Source organism: Pyxicephalus adspersus, chromosome 2, assembly GCF_032062135.1.
Source record: "Pyxicephalus adspersus chromosome 2, UCB_Pads_2.0, whole genome shotgun sequence".
NCBI classification, from domain to species: Eukaryota; Metazoa; Chordata; class Amphibia; order Anura; family Pyxicephalidae; genus Pyxicephalus; species Pyxicephalus adspersus.
In genome coordinates, this window is record NC_092859.1 from 24263863 (window position 1) to 24287710 (window position 23848).

General features: G+C 39.4%; 1 protein-coding gene across 13 annotated transcripts in view; it reads right to left on the reverse strand.

Annotated features, from left to right (window-relative positions):
- Positions 1 to 23848, reverse strand: part of CACNA1C (calcium voltage-gated channel subunit alpha1 C) — a 235327-nt gene that overhangs the window by 117863 nt on the left and 93616 nt on the right. For all 13 annotated transcript variants that reach the window (XM_072400026.1, XM_072400025.1, XM_072400021.1 and 10 more), the window contains exons 2-3: positions 21641 to 21956; positions 20892 to 20997 (exon numbers count right to left, since the gene is read on the reverse strand). In XM_072400026.1, the coding sequence (XP_072256127.1) occupies positions 20892 to 20997; positions 21641 to 21956 (422 nt within the window). The remainder of the gene's footprint in view (positions 1 to 20891; positions 20998 to 21640; positions 21957 to 23848) is intronic.

Sequence of the window (23848 nt, forward strand, 5' to 3'; positions counted from 1 at the left end):
TTGCTGGATCACCCAGGCTTACTAATTAAAGTCTATCTTTAAAAAATCAGGCCCTGTGTCTATATGTCACAGTCATGCTGGAACTGAAAAGATTCCCCAACCTTACCCAAGCTGTTATTGGAAAGTCAGAGGCACACAATTGTCTAAAATGATAATGTATTCTGAAGTTTTAACAATCTCCTTCACTGTGAACATCAGATCTCACGCATATGGAGAGTTTGTCCATTTAGTATACAATAGCAATGATGGGTAAAAAGGACCCAAAATAACATTGTTACATCATTTCCTTTATGCATTAGTTTTCACAAATGTCAGTTACTATTTATGGTGAGTTTTTGCAGCGTTTTACCCTGATGATGTCATCACATCATACATGACATCACATCTTACTTCCTTATAACCTGTAGCTATGATTCTGCAGATTAAATGAGATTTGCAGCAGTTTTGCAGGGACGATGCGTTGCTGGAACTTGACAGCATTACATTTAGTAATTTGCACCTGCTAAAGATCTCTCCCGTGACACGGCTCTGACTAATGTGAGCAAAATGTATCTTTAAACTGTTGATAAATTACATTAAAGTCTTTGTACACCCAATCACTGAAATCTCAGACAGACATTAGCATACCAATTCCATTTCAAAAGTGATTTTCAGTATTTGTAAATCTACAGCAGCAAATTACTTATGACGCTGATATAAAGGTCTGGTATGGGGTGACAACGCTCTGTATTCCATTTGGATCTATTTGTCACTCTGTCACATGGGCTTCTGTAGGAGACTGATGGTGGCAGTTTTAAAACCTGGCTGAGAAACGCCAGGCAGCCATCATCACACAGAGATTGATTTATATATTAAGTGAATGTTTTCACCAAATATTATTCTCCCCTTGTGTTAGTTTAAGGCCAGAAAACAGAAGGAACTGGAAAAAATATTTTTAACCCTTTATCACTTACGAAGTTTGTTGTCTCTAAGGCTGTACCGTGGGATGATTGTCGTCAGAACTGATATCAGACGAGAATCCGGAGTATAACACTCGTCTTTCATTGCAGATTCCCGAACGATTAACAACGAAAGATCGTAATGAAATTAAAGGGCAGAGAGAGCAGCAGAGTGCCGCTCTGTCCTTGTCCCCCTCCCCTCTCTATAGAACCGAACGGCGCTATACAGCGCTCATTCACGCATTGTTCAGTCTTTTGCATTTTCCTACGACATTTATTGCAAGTGTGTACGCAGCCTAAAGCTAAGTACAAACATGCAATAATTGTCCTTAGAAAATGAAGGACTAACGACAGATCAACGATTATTTTGAACGATTGTATAGTGCACGATTCTGTACATGCTGTAAAGATAGGATTGTTCAAATATAATCCACCATAAATGTGCACATCGATCATTTGAACGACGCAAGAAGCGAACAATCTACGATCACTGAACGACTGTACACACAATAGATAGAACTATCTTTGCCCAAACTGATCGGCTAGGACCAGTGACATTCCTCATTTATCACCGTCATTGTTCACTTTTTTTGTTAACGGTATACAACAACAATTATTGCACATGTGTACGTAGCCTAACAGTCTTATGTTTCAAGATTTACCAGAAGGTTACAAAGTAGCTGTTGGAAATAAAGGAATATTTCCAAATACCATGTATTTGATCTTCTTACAAGGTCATTGTAATGGAAGGCCACCTATTGTACATACAAGATCTATTGCTGGAGATGGAACATTGATTATAAAACAAAGCAGGCCAGATTGGATTAGAATAGTCCAAATCCAACCATCTATTTGATCTACCAGATTAAATTTAACCTCCTCGCCAGGAACCAATAAAAAATGAAATGCTTGAGATGCCTAGGTGTCCCAGTGATGTAGATCTCCCCTCTCTGTTCTTTATGTACAATCCTGACCAGTATAAGCAGACACTGATAAGTGGTGATGGGTTGTCACTTGGAACCTGTTATGGAAGGAATAAAGATCCTATTATTGCTGGCATTCCTTCTGAATATACTAGGGCTATCTTCAGACTGGCAGTGTGCTTGTGGTAGGGTTGTAGTGCGGTGACTGGTTCCCCATGCCAGTATACCAATGCCACGGGGAAATACTACATGTAGGATACAAGGCAACCCAATAGAAAATGAATGGGGTGTCAGTGAGCGGTTCAGTACCACTCACTGTTGCCCACTGTCAAATCTGCGTGACCAAGCAGCTGCCACAGTGCCACCCACCCTGAGCCACACAAGATTGCTTGATCCTGCTCCAGGCCTGGTTCTCATCCGATAATCGTCTCAGGGTTGATATCTGACGAGAATCTGGTGTGTGTACAGCGCTCAACGTGCAAATGACCGTCCTAGCGGATCCACAGACGAGGAACGATCCTAATGAAAGTGAAGGAGAGAGAGAACAGCGGGGTGCTGCTTTGTCATTCTCCCCTCTCCATAGAGCAGAACGGTGCTGTATGTACATCGCTCATTCATGCATCGCTCAGTCTTTTCCAACGACAATTATTGCATGTGTGTACGTAGCCTTAGTCCTAATTCAGATTTGCGGTAAATTACTGTGGACTACTGCACACTGAACCACATTTCCAGCCACTTCCACTGAACTTTATGGGTGTCATTGAGAACTATTTTGTGAACCAATTTGCATGTGGTTGCGTTTATGTTGTGGTGGGGTTGTGGCACAAGTTACTTCTGGCTGTGTGGTTGCTTTTCCTATTTAGGAGAAAGAACAACACCGTCACCACAAACGCCAGGGCAATGCATCCAAATGTGTTGACCTGCAGTGCAGTTTGCTTTGCGCCCCGAAGCTGCTAATCACGCAGGTCTGAAAGAGCCCTAAATGCCTGAGTGACCCAATCAGCAATCAGTTTGAAGAACAGGAAGTGCCTAAACACAGCCTGGAAGGATTACCAATGCAAATTGTAGATAAAAAAACACTGAAAGCTATGGAAATTACATTCCCATGTTAAAGCCTATATGAGATTTGATAATTGGGTTCAGATCTACATTTTCCCCTCGCAGGGTAAAACATTCACTATAAACATAATATTTAGGTAAGGAGAGGACCAGAAATCGGCGCTCGCAAAGTGGCATAGTGACATCTCTGAGAGGAAACTTGTAATTGATGCCGATGTTTACGGAATGCAGAGCACAAATATATTACCACAAAATGCTGTTAAGAGCCATTACCGCTTTGTCAATAAACAACAATCAAAAGCCATATTTTTCTGATGGTTTGGAAAGACGGATGGAAGGTTTCCCGTGTCACATAATAACGAGGCAGAATTGTTCAGTCAATTTTTCCAAAATATGTCATTATTTAATAAGAAGACAGCAACAAATCAGCTAATGAGAAAAAGGGCAGAGAAATGACTCAGTGTAAACTATTAGCACATTTCTATTTCTCCCTGTATGAGAGAAGGGCAGATGATCTGTTAAACCTGACACCTTCATGAACCACGCCCACACTGAGCCACAACTATTGGATCATACTGACTGCTGATTGGTTCTCATTGACTCAGCAGGGGTGTGTCAGACCACTGTAGAGAGACCACTGCTTATACATAGGGAGGAAGGGTCTTTCTCTGCAGCTGCTGCCAGAGGACAGGGACTTCTACTTATGCTGTGGCTGCCTTATGAAAACATCTAACTGCACTGGACTTTGCATAAAATGTAAACTAAATGTTCAGTTACTATGCTGATTGTGTACTAATTCAAAGGACTCTATATGGACCTATCCCATTTAGGTGAGATTGGGCTGTGCTAGAACCAGGGAACATACTGAGTGCAACTTTTATAGAGCTATTTAGAATATATATATATATTTCTATTTATATATATTTGTGCAAAGTCTAGTATGCTAAGGAGTAGTGGCATTGAAGCTGCAAGGATTACATTTATATAACAAAGTAGAGATGAGAGGGGTGTTACCTAAAATTGCTTCCGTATGTACATTATTATATCATATTAGCACTCTAAGTGAACCTGTCATTAGATTTATTGTTATGTATTGTTTCAGTGTAACATTTTTAGGTATTCATTAATTCTCTTAGATATTGCAGCACTCCCTTAGGCCCTTTTTAGGCATATTCTAGGGTTATCATCTACTTCTTACATCAATGGGAGAAACAAATGCCCTGGCATCAATGGGAGAAACAAATACCCCGGTGTCAATAAGAGAAACAAATACCCCAGCATCAATGGGAAAAACAAATGCCCCGGCATCAATGGGAAAAACAAATGCCCCGGCATCAATGGGAGAATCAAATACTCCGGCATCAATGGGGGAAACAAAAACCTCAGCATTAATCGAAATAAATGCCCCGGCATCAATAGAAGATACAAATGCCCCAAGATCAATAATTGAAACAAATGCCCCAACATCAATATGAAAAACAAATGCCCCCGCATCAATAAGAGAAACAAATGCCCCCGCATCAATAGGAGAAACAAATTCCTCCGGATCAATCAGAGAAAGAAATACCATGAAACAATCAGAGAAACAAATACCCCAGCATCAATCGGAGAAACAAATACCCCGGCATCAGTAAGAGATTGCCCTGGCATCAGTAGTCAGAAGAATATCCTAGTTATGGTGGGCAGTGGGAGAAAAAAGTTTATTTTCTTTTGTGCAGGACACAAAAATTCCCCCAGAAGTAAAGTCTGTGGAATTATACAAAAAAAAAAAAGCAGATTTGATGTCAATGGGATTCAATAAACACCCCCACACTAAGAATTAGTGTTAATGGGATTTATTAACCCACAGCTCCCTGGCCCAGAATTAGTGCCAGTGATATTTAATTCTTTATTGCCACACAGCAAGCATTGGTGTCGCTGAGGTTCAAACCAATGCCTCTCCCACCTATAATTGGTGTCAGTGGCATTTATCTCCTTCATTTAACCCCCTCTAACTAACATTGTTGGGGTTAGGTTGTAAATCCTACATTCCCAGAATTGGTGTCAATGGAACTGTGTCAATTTCCGAATGTTGGAATGAGTCCCGGCACCCGGTGAAGGGGCATGTCCTGAACCTGCTGGACAAGGGGATAGATAGATAGATAGATAGTTAGTTAGATAGATAGATAGAATGATAGATAGATAGATAGATAGATAGATAGATAGATAGATAGATAATAGATAGATAGAATGATAGATAGATAGATACCTTTAGACATAACTCCTGTTATGTGTAATATTATTTTTCTTTTATTACTCTAGTGGTGAATCTATTTCACATCTATTTTGTTCTCTCCATCTTACCCCGTTCAATCTCAAATTCCCCTCCAGAGGCTCGCAATCCCTATTATCCTTTATTGTTCCAGTAAATAGACACGCCCACTACGCCAGGAAGTCGCCAATGCTGCACATTCATCTTCTGGTATTGCTGCACATTAGCTTTCAGCTTCTACCACATTAAAGAGCACCTGTCTTACATTCAGACACTGTAGAACAATACACATCTTTTAACTGGCAAGAGCATTCAGTTTATTTCTGAAGTTTTATTATTCATGCAATAAGACCTATAGTTATAATAAAACGTAGCAGCCCTTACCTCCTTGCAGCACCTTGTATCTCTTCAAAGACAAAATTCACGGTGGAGAAAACTTAAAAGACAATACGGAGGATGCCTGTAGTTTGACCTCAAGTTCTGAACAGATTGTTTTGGCTTTATCTTAATGGTACGTTTTATTGTAGAAAAAGAATTTTCTAGCAGGAGAGCTTTTTGTTGCTTTGTTGAGACTTAAATATATCTGTTCTGAAATAATGTTTCTTACCTGAAACATTGTCTCATTAATAACACTAATAGTATTGTTAAGTTTCAGTATGCTTTGAGTGTCTGGAAAAATTATGAGAATGGGAAGTGGACCATCCCAGGCTGGCCAAAAAATATGGCTGAAGACACCTGACCCCAGAAGAAGACAAGGTGAAAATGTCAGCAGCAACAAGGCAGCTTGCAGACATTGCGCCATAGGAGGGGAAATATAGGCACCAGACTTGAGTTCCACTTTAAGTCTGAATATTCAGATTCTTGCATAGTCCTCTGGTTTTCTATACAATGGACCATAATGGCCCTCCCAGACAGGCTGCTCATTGATAAGTAGAGATCACTATAAGATTTCCCTGCTTTAATAATAAATGCTCCAAGTTAAAGTGCTAGAAGTGGATATGAAGGCGCATTGTCCCACTGGACCACTTTCTCACACATATCTTCCCATACAAGGCCTGACAAGGTGCACACACGCATGCTGCTCTTCCTATAAATTCTCCCAGCAGCGCCATGTGTGACTCCTGCAATGCAGAGGAGATAAGAGGAGGAGGGCAGACAGACAGGCTCCCAGATAATGTCACCAAATGAACATGTACACCCATATGTGGATTGCACAAAATGTTCCCAATCAGAAACACATTAACCCATTCTACCACTGCTCCCAACAGTTACCATACTGCTGGGCTTAAGGGGAACTAACAGCACATATAGTGCCACTTTATTTATTAGGGTATGTATATATGTATGCATAATCATTATATTTAAAACAGATCAAAAAGAACAAATGCAAGTTCAAAACTTAAAAAAAAGTTTTAGGTTGCACATAAAAGTCATATCATGTGAAGCACGGGACAACAATATGATGTTTAAGTATGATGAACTTGGCTGATCACAGACTGAGAAGCACCGGAGCTACGTTTTGTGAGTGTAATGAATTTTTACATAGCATGGTCAGAGAGTGAGAGGCAGACTACCTGGATGTGTAACACTGACACATCCAGCATGATAAGCATGAGCATGATAAGCTTTATGGTTACATTCAGTCCTGTTTCCCCTATTGTCATCTTCCGCAATGTTGGTGCCCTTAACCTGCTATTAACACTGCTCTAAATACAGTCATCAGCTCAATGGAAACTCAACAAATCTGTAATAGAACTACAGTCATGGGAATATGAAACAGAAAGCACTTAAGGACATGAAAGTCACACCATAAGTTATTGTCAGGTAAATGTTACAATAACAGGCCAAGATGAGTGCTGAAAATACATGACCGCATACCACTCAATGGAAAGGCTTCTAAATGGCAATAATTATTACCTCTTTCATCTACAATGTGAAAATACCCTCATTACACAGAGGACCACAAAGCTTACAATCGTATCGCCAATCTGACAATTTATAAAGTCTTTAGGCCCAGTAACCCCTGCAAAGCCTGTAATCATAATATGTAAAAATGGGAAATGGTGACCCCCCCAATTGCTGTGTAATTTCCCTGCGATGTACATGATTGTCAGAGTAAATGCCAACCTGATAATGGCAGCGTTTAGTTTATAAAAAACTATGTCCAACAGGGGAGGCCTTAAAAAAGAGACACCTGAAGCGGCAATTACTATTAGACGGCATGATTAAAATACCGACTACAGCACTTGACATTCATTTTCTTTTTTTTTCTTTCTGTGATAAACAGGCCCCTTTGGGCCATGGTGGTTTCCATGACTTTGCCAAGTTTGGCATATGTTCTCTGTAATCAATAGCCTGTGGATTAGACAGGCCTAATTCTGTGGACTGTTTGAGAGAGAGAGAGAGAGAGAGAGAGAGAGAGATATCTGTGTCGGAGCTGCATCATACGGTGTATTGATCTGCCCAGGCTGGGCAATAATGATCACTTAATACACTGTTTTATGAATACACAGAGCTCGGCTCCTGCGGCGGATCAATCAGTCAGCTTGTAAATTGATTGGCTTTCGAAGCAAACTGTTACCTACAAACTGATTAGCATCTTAAAGACTCTAGAAAATAAATAACAATTCAATGACCAAAGTGTCAATATTTCCACTGCAGCAAAATTAGTTCCAGACTCCAGAAAACTTTAACAGTTTTGGTGGAATTAGAATTGGGACTACAAGTCCAAGAATGCATGTCCAGGTGATAAAAGACAAAAAAAAAACTAGGTTTGTACAGGTGATCTACATTTTTGGTTTCCAGCGGCCAAAAACCTGACACATGGGCATTGGAGTGATTTGATGGGTAGTCATGGTTTCCTGCAATTAGAGAGCAGCAACCACTCTACGCACTCCTACCCATGTGAACTAGCCTTAAAGACCAACTGAACCCAAAAATTAAAAAACTGCAACCAGGCAGGTTCTTTATAGCATATTCTTCCATCATTACCCAATGTTCTTCCTGGAGTCAGGCCTTCAGCTATCTTGATTGGCCGGGATGATATATCTCCGACGCACGCAGGAGTTCATTCAGTCCTGGTAGCTGCAGGGAAAGCCAGCAAGTGCTGGCTTTTTATCTTTGCATCTCAGTCGATCCCCTGCATCACTTCCTTCTACATGCACTTCTACATGCACTTCTCAGGCCAGATTCTCAGATGGTGACAACAGTGGATCATGCCTGTGTAATATGTGATATGACAACACAGGAGGAGGACACAGCGCTGTCTAAGTTACATGACTGTATATCTAAAATCATCTCCAACGCAAGAAAAATGCTAAATTCACCTATCTTTTTCCTTTTAAGGTCAAAAGCAGAATGAAAGAAAAAATCCCTATCAGTCTGATTGCTTTCATTCTGTATCTGATCCCACAAAATCAGTGATTGAAAAAAGTTTAATTGTTGCAAGATTTTATCAGAATTGAGTTATTATTTCATTAGACATGCAAAAGTATAATACATACAACAGAACAAAATAATGAAAAATACCAGATGTATAAATAAGTTTATTGTTTTGCTGGAAGAACTTCTGAAAACTAAACCTCTCTGTAACTTAGTTGTGAATCACACATACAGAAAGAGTTATGTGAATTTGTTGTTTCTGAGCAGCTTCCTCAGACATAGAAATAGATGGTCACCCTTGATAATGCCTGAACAAAGATGGTGCTGTCCAATTAAAGAGAAGATTAGTTTAAGACATTGTCAGGGGGGAATACTTTGATGTCTGGGAGAAATAATAAATACCTGGAAATGTTACACTGACACATTTATCAGCATGCTGCATATAATATAAAAATATAGTTGATGACAGGTCCACTTTACATCAAAGTAAACCTTTTTCTCAAATTAAAGTTTCTCCTATAAAGGAAATATCTGTAAACGTATCTCAGCCTCCATTCTACACTTGTTTAATCTTCCGTAAATAGGACCCTAATAAAAGAAAGTTTTGTATAAGTAGTATAGTTGGAGAAACATTTTTCAATGTGCAGCTGACGTCCTGTACAAGAAAGTGGTCAGATTTTATTTTGTCACTTTTAACCTAAAAAGAGAGCTCACCTTGAGCAAGGGGTCAAAGCGTCAAATATCTCAAATTTTCCTACCATTGTGGAAAGGTATTAAGCTATGCGACTGAAAACGCACTAGTCTTTTTTTAATGTGATGCACATAATATGGCAAACACATTTTTGAGACATAATGGTGCTTAAAAGTCAGACGTGACCAATATGGAAAACAGGTGTTTGCAAATGTCCAAGACACCGACTACCTCACAAGATGCCTGAGTGCACCCCGGTGACATATCAGCATGTAGATATGCTAAGCACCAACAGCGCTGTCACTCAGCAAAAGAAGTGAGGGGAATGGGAGCTAGGACAGCAAGTGACATGTGGGGGGAAGGGAAGAGATTTCCATCATGCAGCAACGCGCAAATCCTTAAATTCTGCAATCCTGGTGATATTAAACAGCAGATGTCAGCCAAGTGATTGTACTGGAGACCAAACAGCAGGATATATCACACTGGATAAGCGCTGAGGCCCTGAGATGTACTGAAAATGAGGAAAAAGATGACAGATTTCGTGATACTCTAACAATGTGCAGCGAGAGAGCAAGGAGGGCACACGCTACTACCATGTTCTACTATGCAATAACACAACTCAGAATTATTTTGTATCTTGAAAAGTATTTTGGGGTTCTTGTTTGTTCGTGTTATGTCAATATGCTCCACAACACTTCACAGAGATCACTGGGCCAAAACATCAGTTCCTGCACCAGAGGAGCCTACATACTAATGTCCGCCACAGTCACACAATCAATATTCATTTCCTTAGTCTTCAGACATTTTATTGATTATAACAATATACATTTGTTAATATACTGGAATAGAACCCTCCTGGATGCGTGGGAATTTTCTGGTTCAGGTCTTTTTGTGGGTTTGGGAAATTTTATTGAGAGGGGGGTCTGACAGCACCGTTCTTCAATAGACTGGGTGCTTAAGATTGGAATGTAGTGGGGTAGTAGAGGCCATGGACCACTTTCTGTTCCAGTATTCCATTATTTTGAAGTTTACAAAAGGGTTGGGAAGGTTCTCTGTATTTCCTGTTTCAGTAGTATGAGCAGGGGTGTAGTGGGGCAATGACTACACCCCTGAATATGAGTTAGGGGTATGTGGAGCTTTCAAGACTCAATGGGACTTTGATCCACCTTTTGTATATAGAGCAGTGGCCTGACATTACACAGTTTCAGATATCGTATAAAAATACTTATTGCCCATTGACTTGTATAGCGATTGCTCACCATCAGTCTTTCATGGATTTCTCCAATGATGTTGGATGACTGCTGTACACACCTCAGATTCTTGCCCCAGACCGGCCATTCATATCGGGTGTAATCATTTGATGTGTGTACATAGTCTGAAGCCTAATATTTATTTTCCTTTATTTACAAATTGTATATATTATGCTGTAATATTTGTGATCACAAAAGTTTTACTGTAATGCAGTGTTCTATGGAACTCTGGGGTTTCTTAAGCAATAGGCAATTTATCAGTTTATTTGACACCAATGATCTATCTGTAAGGGTGACATTCTTACCACTGGCCAGCAATGTAAGAGACATTCTTCCTACTGACCACCACACTAATGGACTGTGAGTTGTGGATCAAGTAATTATAGTAGGGGTTTCTTGATAACCTAAAAGTTTTTTCAGTGGGTTCCCTGATGTTAAAAAGGTTAAGAAACACTACTCTAATGTCACTGCGCAGACACACACGATTATTATTTTACATTTTTATAGATCTGGTACATAGCACTTCACAGAGATCACAGAGCCAAACACGTCAGTCTTTGCACCAGAAGGGCTTATGCTTTAATGACTAAACATTCACTTCCCCCCTGCAGCTTCTGTCACATCATCAGACTTTGAAAACTTTATAACAGCTTGCTGCTGCCTAATTCCCTGCATACCTTGCTACTGTATTGCTGCAATGCAGCTACTTATAGGGAGAATCTGGACATCAAATTGCAGTCTGGCAGCCCCTGCCTCCACCGGGCTGTGTGTGTCAATTGGCAATTGATAAGTGATGAGGACGTTGCAGCCGATGGTGTTGATGCAGTGGTGTGGCTGACTCATAAAGCATGATGTCACTACGCAGAAAGCTCTGGTCTCCTGGTCCTCCTTTAAGGCACCTTGGGTCACTTATACTGCAAGGGCAACTACAGCACAGGAGATCACAATGTGTCAGTGCCCGCAGAAGCCTGCCAGTTATATTGGGATTTCAGCAGACAGCACAATAACTTGTCATTTGTGTGGCTCACAGAGAATTCTGACCCCCTAATCTGTGGAATGCCCATGGTTAGCTCTGATACATTCTGCAGTTCTGTACAAGGAACACTGAGCCAGTCACATCAGTCTCTGCACCAGTAGAGCTTACAATCTAATGTCCACCCCACAGTCCCACACTAATATTATTATTATCATTATTATGTATAACAGTATTTATATAGCACCAACATATTACACAGCGCTGTACATTAAATAGGGGTTGCAAATGACAGACAGGGACACAGGAGGAGGATGAGAGGACCCTGCCCAGAAGAGCTTACAATCTATACATTTATATAGCTCTGACATATTCTGCAGTTCTGTAGAGGAAACACAGAGCCAGTCATATGTCTCTTAACCAGAGGAGCTTACACTCTAATTTACCCCCACAGTCACACACTATTATTATACATTTATTTAGCTCTGACATATACCATAGTGCTGTACAGAGAACACTGAGCCCGTCCCATCAGTCTCTGTACAGAGGAGCTGACACTCTAATTTACCCCCACAGTCACACTCACACATGTAAGAACTGCCAGTCACCAACATGTAAAAGTAAATATCTAACCACTGTTTATGATTTATCTTAGGTGAGTGATTATATAAACATAAAGAACCTGTAGAGCCTGGAATCCTTATCCTTTAATACCAGAGGTAGCAGAATGCACATTACAACTATAAAAATATTTTTAGTATATGAACTACTTTATTATTCATGTTCCTTCATAGTGGCTTGGGCTCTAATATTCAATAAAAAATCAAGTGCTGTGTATCAGTTCTTTGTAATAGAATTAGGTTTTTAGTAATATTCTTATCTTAATGAGATCAGCACTCCAATTGTATTTATATTATAGAGGCTGACGCTCATCATTATTATAGCTGTAACAATGTTACTGCTGACATTTTTAATTCATTACTTTATATCATAATAAAACACCTAATTCTTCTGTCACTGAACAATAGGGCTGGTTTACTAATGCAGTTTAGACTGTTCACTTATCAAAGTAAATTATGATTTTACAAAGGATAGTTTATTTAGTTTAGTGAATGTGGTAAAAACTCACTTTCTAGAAAATGCCTAATCTTGTACAAGAAAATGTAAAAAGAACATGAGTTTTACTTGCATGCAATTGGATAGCTTAAGTCTATAAAGTTTTAGTTCATTCACTAAGCTAAAAGAATTACCCCTGACAGAATATTAAATTCACATAAATTCACTAAGTGAACTGCCTCAACTGATTTTTATCAGTCCTAATAATTGGTTGAGACTTGCACGTGCTTTACACCACCTCCCCAATGACCTACTCATGACTTCCTCACTCATAACCTCATCACATAAACAACTTTGAGACTTTTCTAGGGCTGTCCTGATTCTTTGGAGCACTTTTTCCTCGTCCTGTTAAGCTTGCTCCTGCACATTTAAAAGAGCCCTTGAAGCTAATCTTTTCAAAATGAACTACCCGTCTGTCCCTTCAAACCCTCCTTTCTTACCCATCATTCTGTATCCCCCCTCCTACAGTGTGCTACTTTCCCCCTGCTTAAAGATTGTAAGCCCTTTTCGGCTAAGTCCTCTCCTCCTGCTGTGTCATTGGACGTATCTGTTCCTAATAAATGTACAGAACCGTTCAATATGTTGGTGCTTTATAAATACTGGTTTTTATTATTATTATTATTATTATTATTATTATTATTAATAATAATATTTATTAATAATACCAGAAATAATAATAATAATAACCACCTGAACTCTGTAACGCTCTAATACTCTGCACTTTCGGAGGACTCTACTCCTTTTTCAACCTCTCATCTCCTGAAATACTTTGCAGTATGCTGCAGAAGGACTCTTTACTTTTCACTTTCTTATTCTTCTCCCCTGAAATATCCGGCCCTGCTGAAGGACTCTGCTCCTTCCTCTATTTATTTACCCTCCCCTGAATTATTCTGCACTGCTGGAGGACTCTGCTCCTTTCCTCTAAATCTCCCATACTGAAACAGTCTGCAATGCTGAAATCCACCCTGCCCCGAAGAGCTTACAATCGAGGAGACTATAATATTATGGATTTTTATACCTCCCCACCTCAGTTGCAATGGTGATCAGGGTGAATACAATAAATATCTTCATTAGAGACACGGACACCAATACCAACCTAATGGAGGTTATACCTTTACCCTTTTCTATCCAAATCTATCAAATTGGCTTTATTACAGAAACCTGCACAGATTTGTGTTTCTGCTCTATTTAAATTAAACTGAGACTGTAAAAGTGCATTTGTTCAAAGCCAAGTTGTTTTTTTTTAATGTGAAGTGGTTATTTTAGCAGAAGGGGGGATATTTAAGTGTCAGCAATTTGTTTAAAAGTAAGCGCACCTCTCCCCGGCACTCAAGAGAAGAAAGGAGCGCACAACACCGCTCCCTGTAACAATCTGTCACTTCACAAAAGGCCAGCGTTTGGAGTCTTTGGTGAAAACAATCGAGGCAGTATTGATAGCGAGCGTAATTTATTGTATGATGCAGTGTGGGTATTTAATCTTCACAAAGAAGGTTAATTAACTTCTAATTAAGCTGCAAACCCGTGACAGTGGGGGGATCCAAAATAATTGCATTATTGATTACATTGACAGCAAAAGTTTAGGTTGAAAAGTAAAGAGGCGAGGTAGTTGTAGTTGTAGCTGTATACATGACAGATGGGGGAGGAGGAAGTACTACAGTAAAAACATCATAGATATCGCTTTGCATCAGTCTACATAAAACTAACACTTCAAAATAAACCTTATACTCTCCTTTAATGTATATGATCGTTTTATAGTCATGCCCCCCATTACCTACCATTATTTAGGGTGTATAATGCAAGGCCCTTGAGTTTCTCAGATCTTTCACTATTTTTGTTACCTATCTCTGGTCTTTGTTACCGATCACCAGACCTGGATACAATATAGGCCTATAAAGATCTATATGGTGGAATCAGGTCCTCTTTTTCCAGCTGGCGATTCCTTTGGTAATACCCCCACATACACACACTCTGCCTGGTCACTCTGTTTGCTCCATTTACTTTAATCCTAAATGAATACCCCCAAATCCTTTTCCTCTGTAGTGTTAGCCTCCAATACTGTACTATCTCAGGTGCAATATTTTGCATTTAGCCTGGACTGCTCTTTTCACTTCTTTTCCCAATCATCCACCCATGCTGATCCTGTTCCAAATTTTTTTAACACTTTCAGGAGAATCAACCCTTATGCACACCTTTGTGTCACCAGACAAACCTTACCCACCAACCTCCAGTTATATAATTTACATACAGATTTAATAGAGGAGTACATCTTGTACAACACTAGTGACTTATTTCTTTCCCAAATTAACCTTATTTATAACTATAAATGAATTGCTATCCTTTTGACAACTGTTTGTTCACTGAACCACTCAAGCTTTAAGTTCCAGCTTGTACAACTTTTTTTAAGTTTGTTCTGTGGAACTGTGTCAAGTGCTTTGCTGAACTCAAGACAGACAACAACATAACCCTGGTCCATAAGGTTTGAGATATAGTCATATCAGTCAGATTAGTTGGACATGATCTGCCCCTGATAACACAAAGCGGCTTTAGGTCCAGCAAGTTATATGTATTTAAATGATCCTTCTTTTTAGGAGTGATTCTATTAATTGTACTACTACAGATGTTAAACTTACTGCCCTGTAGTTGTCAGCTTCTTCCTTACTACCCTTTTAGTGAACAGGTACAAAATGATCTGTCTGCTAGTCATGGGGAACATCTCCTGTTGAAAAAGATTGATTAAAAAGATCAGCTCATGGTTCAACAAAGATATCCTGAAGTTCTCTTAGAACACTGGGATGAATGCCATCACAACCTATCGCTTTATTAGGCTTGAAGTAAAACAGTTCTGTGTCTCTAGAAACCCTGAAAATTAATCAGAACAGATATCATCCTCCAGCTTGTTTTTGTGTGTCATTAACGTCTGAAAACACTGAACAGAAATATTTGTTGATTATAATAATAATAAAAGCATGTTTTCTTTCTGTTATTATACCTAGAAAAGGTAATCTCTCCTTTTCTAAATTGATCATCTCCTACTCTCTCTTTGCTTTAGCAGTATTGATAACATTTAGCTTCTTTTTGTTTTTTTTCTTTATACAATTTTCTAAGGCTAAGTTTAGACAGATGGAAGAGGCATTTCCGGGCACCTTGACAGCTGTTCGGCCAATCCAAACGCTGTGCTGATTCTCCTGTTTTAACATTTTACTATGGGTGACATTGGACAGTACTGAACCGCTCACTCCCGATCCAAACACTGTGCTGGTTCTTCTGTTTTAACATTTTAGTTAGTTGTACTGAACCTCTCGCTCCCCCCCCCCCCCTATATAATCTCTATGAGAGGACACGGGTGGGATGCTAGCATTTAAACTGTGGGCATGATTCAAGGGTGTGAGGAAGCAATATCCGAACCACAAAAATTTTCTTGCCCTCTCTACATTTTCTGACTTTTCCCCTTCATTTACACAATATTTGTGCATTCCAGAAATTAGCATTAAGCCTAATACTAATCCTACGGTTCTCTTTAAGCCAGCCATTGTGTGCTGCTGATGTTTAGATGTATATAATATATATAAACTGAAATAATTCCTAAAATGTAAGCCTACGTTACTTTTACATGCATAAATATATTTGCATTATTCAACATAATGCCTTTCTTTGAACATATATATATAAATTCTTTAACATGAAAAAAGATGACTCCAGACAATGACTTCCAAGAACAATATGGAGGATCTGAAAGACAGGCCGGACGGTTGAGCACTCCATCATTCGCATCATACAGAGACAAATCCCTGGCGACATCTCCTGCCCGTCAGTGCTAAGCAGTGTTACACTGACACATTGCTAGGGGAGAAATAAGGTTATCCGACAATTAACCTCTTTGGCGCCAGCGGTTTTGATGCCCCCTTCTCCCTCAATGGTAAGAGTTAACCCATCAGTCAGGGTGGGATTGTTGCATCAATCTGCAGCGGTGGGGGGGAATAATGGTGATTTTTGCAGAAACTCTAACGTTTTGGTCAGGAATAACAAAGTCTGACTCATCCCTGGCTCTGGCAGCCACCTATGAATGTATTAAGGCGCTGTGATCAGTGCGGAGCGTGACTAGAAAGATTATCTGGCTGGACTAGATTCAATTCCAGAGCCGCTTCTCGCGTTTGACACAAATCTTCAGCACAGGTGAACGTTACGCCACTAGCAACTTGACAAAATCACTGACTCACGCCGGCAGATGTTTTCCTTAAAGTGCACCTGTCTTGTGCAAAAATAAAAAAATTATCTAAAAACAGGAAAAAAGTCATAACCAGTCACCCCTAGGAGGGGTTATCCTATTATTTTCATTCTTTGTTTTTCAAAGAGATTGTTTTTCAATCCAGTAACCCCTGCATCCTCATAGTTGTGTTCAAATAAATATGTGACATTGTTGCGGCCATAATAATATGCCATCAACCCCCCAAATGTAAACCCTGAATTTATTTTTCATTATGTTTGCCATTATACCATTGCTAAACCACAAACTCAGGATCAGCAGAATTGCTGCCAGTCTTCCATTTGAGTTCTTATAGTTGGTCATTGGGCTGTCTATTGGGTCTATCAGATGGCAAACTAAAGCAGACCACACAGCAGGCTCACAACGCTGCTTCTAGGTGCAAGGCAGTAGCTCAGCAATTTCAGAATCTGCACTTTAGATGTGCGCTGGGGTGCGTTTCCTAGGGTGGCTATGCCATGATTGTAACCCTGCTGGATTTCAAACACGTCTTCTTCTCTTTACCTTTATTACATGGGTATAATACGTATATATACGTATAAGTAGTTTGCTTGTTTTTCCGTTTGGTAAACTCCCAGGAAATGATTAAGACACCACATGTCTGGAATGAACAACTGGTATTTCTGTACTTACTGAAATGTTCTTGCTAAATGTTCATTCCTATAAATCCATCAGAAAAATCATGCAGCCACCACATTTAAGTAACCCGCAAAATATGACATTTTTGTTCTCAGATTTAATTACGCTTTAGGGATAAAACATTTTAAACTAAATTAAAATTATTTGGGATCAGAGAACATGGCGAATCAGGTCACTTATCAATTACATAACTTCAATGTAATAAAAGTTACTTTCCTTGACATTGCTTAAATTAATGTAAAATGACCAATAGATTACATAATGTAATTTAAAGATAAATATAAAAAATAATAATATATACCAATTTTCTGGCTGAGATTCAAACTTTAGACCCTGGTATTGCAAAGGCAAAAAGTGCTAAACCACCATGTCGCCTGGTCGCTATATAGATAAGGACACTTTCTTCATTGGGGTAGCTTTGTTATTTTGTAAGATCCCCCTGGTGCCTACAGAGCAGCCACTTCTACATGCATGCTCCCAACCAGAACTACAAATATAGATACATAGGTGACGGCTGCTCTGCACGATTGACACTGTAACACAAAGATCTGCTCAGTCACTGACAGCTAATCCCAATCCCAGCATGTTATTTCATGTGAAGTGCATGAGGTGGTCCTTTAACAGGTGCACGCACCCTAAACATATGTTTGGGCAAACATTAAGTAACAAACAGTAGCTGCTTTTGTTTTGTAATATAAAGGGAATTTGCAAGCAAAATAAAAATGGAATAAAAGTGAATTTGGGAAAATGTAAATTTACCAAGTAGGATTATTACTACATTTAGGTTGAGACGTACCTCACATTTTTGTTGCAAATGCAATGCCATTGTAAAGTATTGTACAGTATGGTATATAGAGACACCTAAAGTATTCTGCCAAAAACTGTCCCACTAGATGTTGTTTGGTGTTGTGTCTATGAGGGAGAGTATATCATAGTCAGCAAAAAAAAATCTGTCAGGGGGTTTTACCCTACCCTAATCTAGCCAAACCGCTCCATAAGTAACCCCTGATGTGTTTGCCAAATAAAATAAAATGCTGATTGTTATTTCCAGGCTGGCCCTTGGACAGTTCTACGTATGATATGCTTGTCCCTATATGGCACTTTAAAACGTAAATGGTATGGAAAATGAATAAATCTGCTAGATGACAGGTTCTCTTTAATCTCCCTGTCTGAGCAATCTCTGTCCCCTGTCTATTTTTAAATAACCTGTCATCATACAGTGAAGGGAATGGGTAAAGACTTAAATAAGCAGGCTAGAAGTCCAATGCCTTCTCACTTGTTCCAGGTTGATAACTTACTGAGTAGTAAAGCCTGGGTAGGAATGGCAGCCCCGGACCCAGCACCCCTAATAGCAAGTCAGTGATCATAGCTACCAGATATCTACCCTCAAAATTGCCTTTTTTTAAAAAAATCTATTATTTTACATTACACACTTATTGGCCCTTTATCACAATGACCAATGACGAAACACAATACTTTTTCTTAACCAGATTTGTTGTTAAAAACAGGCCACATCCCCGGACATGCAGGACATTTTATTCTTATACTATACCTTTAATTGAGTAACCCCTGCTTCCCTGTGCTTGTGACTTCTCTGTGACTTTTATTCTAGCAATGTAACAATTTTTATTATGTAGATATGTGTGTATGTTTGTATATACAAATGAAAAATAAACCAATAATAACAACTCTCCTTTGTATTTTACAGATTCTCAGGTGCGCACCTTGTCAGTTTCTGGTCAGTCGCCGACAATGTCACCACCATCATCATGTACAATGCAGCACCAATGGCCACCAGCTGTCCTGGGACCCTAGATTCAGCTATCGCTCTGTTATCTCATAAGAGTGGCGGGGGAGGAAGTAGATACATTCCTGCCCGCTGTAAAGGTATTTTGTAACAATAAAATAATGAATTACAAAATCAAACTGACTAACCGACTGCAAACATTTCCACCCCAGCTTTGTGCTATTTTTAATATTATAGGGCACAAACAAAAAACCGCAAACAATCAACTTCCAAAACTACATCAGCATGCTAAAAATTCTAACAATTGAATATAATTAGCGCACATTCTCAGGCACGAATAATCAGACACATTCCCAAATACAATGAAACAAATCTGCTTAGATGGTTGTAAAGAGCAAAATAGCCAAAACAAAAACACACAGTAGAGTAGATAAACAGCTTTTTCCTTCAATCCATAAATGAGAATGATGGGTAAGAAGCATGTAAAGTTTCCACAGCAGCCAATAGGATTACAGTAAACGGCACCATAGAAAGGTGGTTTGTCATTGGTTTCTATAGCTAGCCACGCTCATTGCTCTCTGCCTCTTTAATCGTCCTTCTCCAATAAGACACAGAGAGAAAAGATATTTATATGGAAGTAATGTAGTCTAAACCTGATCACAATGGTGCAACCATAACTGGATCATTATACTGTACATCTATCAATGCATGTTTTGTTTAGACACAGAATATAAAGCTAGCTGTTGCTTCAATAATCCATTCATCCTAAAATTTTAATTAATAGGGATCGAATTATAAAGCAGTAAATCAAACATTTACTAAAACATTCCCTGGTGGAGAATCTTCTTTTAATGTTTTAATGGCAGTTTCTGATTGTCCACCAGAAAATGTTTTAGTGAATGTGAGATTCGCAGCTTTAAAAAAAAAAACCTATTCACATTTTTGTAATGTTCAGCCATGCTGAAGAATTTATTAGGGTTGCTGCTTACTGCAGTTAAGGGGCGAGGTGTTAATATACAGGGAAGAAGAGCAAAAGGTACGTTTTTTTAAAGCTGGACATGTCCAAAAATCAAAATGAGTTCTTTTTAATCAGACCACATACTCTACTAAAGAAAAATTCTGTTACATGCAAATAGTCCAGAAAACTAAAGTCTCATCTGCCACTCTCCTGCTCATGGGTTCTGTTTCTGATCCAGCTTAAGTGAGAATGATGCCGTTTCTGCAGAACTACTAGGGAACTGGAGAGTGAATAATTTAGTCAGACTTCTGAGATAGGGGTTATACTCAACTTTCATAAGACACTATGGAAACATCTGGAAAACTCTTCAATATCAGCACAGCAAAAATACAGCCAGAAACAAGAAAGTGTGCAAGAAACAAATTGGGGCAAGATTTCTGGCACCTATAGGTCCTCCAACCCTCAATCAGCAAATGTAACAAAATCTGACATTTTAGTACAACAATCAATCTAAAGACAGAACAAACAAGATGAAAATTCAAAGCAGGTTTTTTTTTACAACCTCCAAGACTTGCTGGGATGTGTGGTTCCCCAACAACTAGCTGCAAAGTATGGTATACATAAACCATACTGAATAATCAATAATACTGCAATGCATAGCGATAAGAATAAAATGTATCATACTAAGAGACCAGTGTACTTACCAGGTTGGAGTTGGTGGCGTTGGAGTCATCCTCAGGGAAGGGGATATAGATAGCTAAGGCCACACAGTTGGCAAAAATAGTCAGCAAAATAATGATTTCAAAGGGTCTGTAAAAAGGGTTAAGGTAATAAACTCACATGATGGAAAAATGTAGCAGATCATAACAAGCTTGTAATACCTAGGTCACCTGCTAAAAAGTTATTAATGTACAGCTGAAGCCAAAACAATTTAAATTTGAGACAGAGTAGCGAAGGGTAAAACCAAAGTCAGGAATTCTTTGGCATCAATGTCCTATTCCAAAGGTTTAAAATGCGAGAGGAAATCCTGTCTTAGGTCTATAGTACATGTGAGCAACCAGATTTATGATTATATCAACCCATAATTGACATTTCAAAAGGTAACTGATCAGAGACTGCAGACGTGCACAAAATTCTTCTCATTCCATTATTTTTTTTAAAATATATTCTATCATTTGTATGTGCAATTTAACTTTCGATCAGTATTTAATAACATGTTTGATGTATCCACAATCAGAAGATGATCGGTTGGTGTATCTTTGGGACAGAAAATAAAGGTAAATCATCACAATGACAGGAGTTTTGATTCTTCCCTACTCTTTCCAAACTTTTTCACAGGAGATAAAATTAAGCAAATGATTCAGAAACAGTAATATAATTGATATCTTCAAAGACACCACTTTTCTATATCCCTGGAAAATAAACAGACAGGTTAACATGTCACAAAGGATACTTCCACTCCACAATGCTGATGCAGGCTCGGCGGATTGGGTTTTTCAAGGTGAGACACAGCAGTGCCCTTGGGGGCCGCGTTGCCGTTGTAGCCCCCTGTTTTTTTTGCTTGCTGTACTGCTGCCTTTTTCTTTGCGTCGAACTAACGGTGGATATGGTGGCATTGGCGGCACTGCCCATTAACTTGGCCTGCCGGGCGGCATCGATGGCGGCTTGCCAGGAGAGGGCAGCGCCCGGGGTAGGGATATGCTCCGTGGCAAGGCCTGGGGTGGAGTTCATGGTGCCCAATGCCGGAAGAGGGTTTGTGTAGTTTGAGCCTGGAAAGGGAACAAAAGACAAAAAGGTTACATACAAAGATAATATCATATTGTGCCATTCATATTACTATAATCGTTCATTTTATTCCAACTGAACTGTAGGCAAAGCAGATATTGTCTAAGCACAAGCAGTACGTGTATTGAAAGCTGAATCTTTTGAAGTTCTTTGTGTATTTTCTCCACACATGTGTGGAAACCCAGCATTAAAAAATTCCTATACTTCATGTGTTTCCTCTAATAAAGACTGATCAGTGCTGATGTCCTTCTTTCTGCAGAGTGCTTGGTCTTCAAGCCATCCCCATGTGGATTTTTTACAGACAGCCCGGTGAGCTCTCCCACAGCTTTGCTCTCTGACCCAGGTATGTGCAGCACAGCAACAATACGACTGCAATTTTTACAAGGCAATATCTGGGTTTGCATGGGCAATTAGTGAATTTCTATCCATTGGGCCTATGTAAAGAATAGATTTTGATGAAATCTGTTGTTCCTAAAGTTCAGCTTTAATGTTAGTAAACTAAAGGGATGCCAGTGTGAATGTCCTTCTAATCAGAAAAGCAGACAATGCATGACAGAGGTGATTCCACAAACACACAAACAGGCTGGTATTGATATTTTGGCCAATTATGTGACAATATTAAGGATTGGTCTTGAGCAATCAAAAACGAAAGCTACGTACCCATGCCAGATGATTTCCTCCAAGAGACAAATGGTCGTGCTTGTCTAGGGCGAAAATCTGTCATGTTTACATTACTACCCCAACTGGCCTATGGAAGTGAGCTCAACGGGTTGCCATTCACTTTTCCTCCCTCCTCCCCTCTCCATAAAATAGAAAAGCGATGTGTACAGAAATCGTTTCCATCTGACCTCTGTGTATGGCTTAAGGCTAAGTTCAGAGAGGAAGTGGGAACAGACATTCCAAGGTGGCTCCCAGGGTTTGATGTCTTGCCATCTGCTTGGCCACCCCAACAATTTCACTAGTTCCTAATGAACCAGATTTCAACATTTGACAGCCGGCACCAGCAGGTGATGCTAAGCTACTCACCACTAGCCACATGTATTCTCTACAGGTGGCCATAGATGAAACGCTAAATATATAGCAAGTCAACTGTGCACCAATAAGTGTGAGGAAGCAGTGACCACACCGCAGCCTCACTGCCTGTCTGAAGTATGTGCACTATGGACATTAAAAAAAAATGAATTTATTTATGTAAACACAAAATTATGATTTTTTTTTTTATTACAGTATCCTAAAACGATATTTGACTTCAGATATAAGTAATGCTATTATTTAGGCGGCCGTTTATAAAGCAGTGAATCTGACTATCACCAAGCATTCTCCAAAAGAGAATTATTCACTACAAATGAAAACATATGGCCCTGTAAAACTCCCCACTACAGAATGTTTGTTGAATGCCGGATTCACTGCTTTATAAATAAACCCCTTAGATGACTAGTATGGGACAGTGACGGAGAGGATCTCATTGGTTGCCTCAGGCAGCACAGACTGTCAGAGACAATTTTTAAGGCTGTTAGGGGCCCAGAGTGTCAGGCACGGTTTTCTTCTGTTGTTCTGTAGCCGAGCTGATGAAACGCGCTCTAATTATGGAGTCGATAGTAAAAACATGTTTACAAGACTATAATGATAGTAGCTGACAGCACATCAAGGACATATTTAATACGAGGACAGACAAGCACCCCTGGGATACTGTCATTTTAACACACCATTCAAATGGCTGTCAGGTTTTCCAATCTAAAATGATTTTTTTTTTTGTGAACGCCCCAAAAAAACAAAACTATCTGACGGCTCAGAATTCTGACTGATGAATATAGCATGACAACACTAAGCCGGCCACAGGATAGCACAGGACGGTTTGTAGCAGTATGATATAACT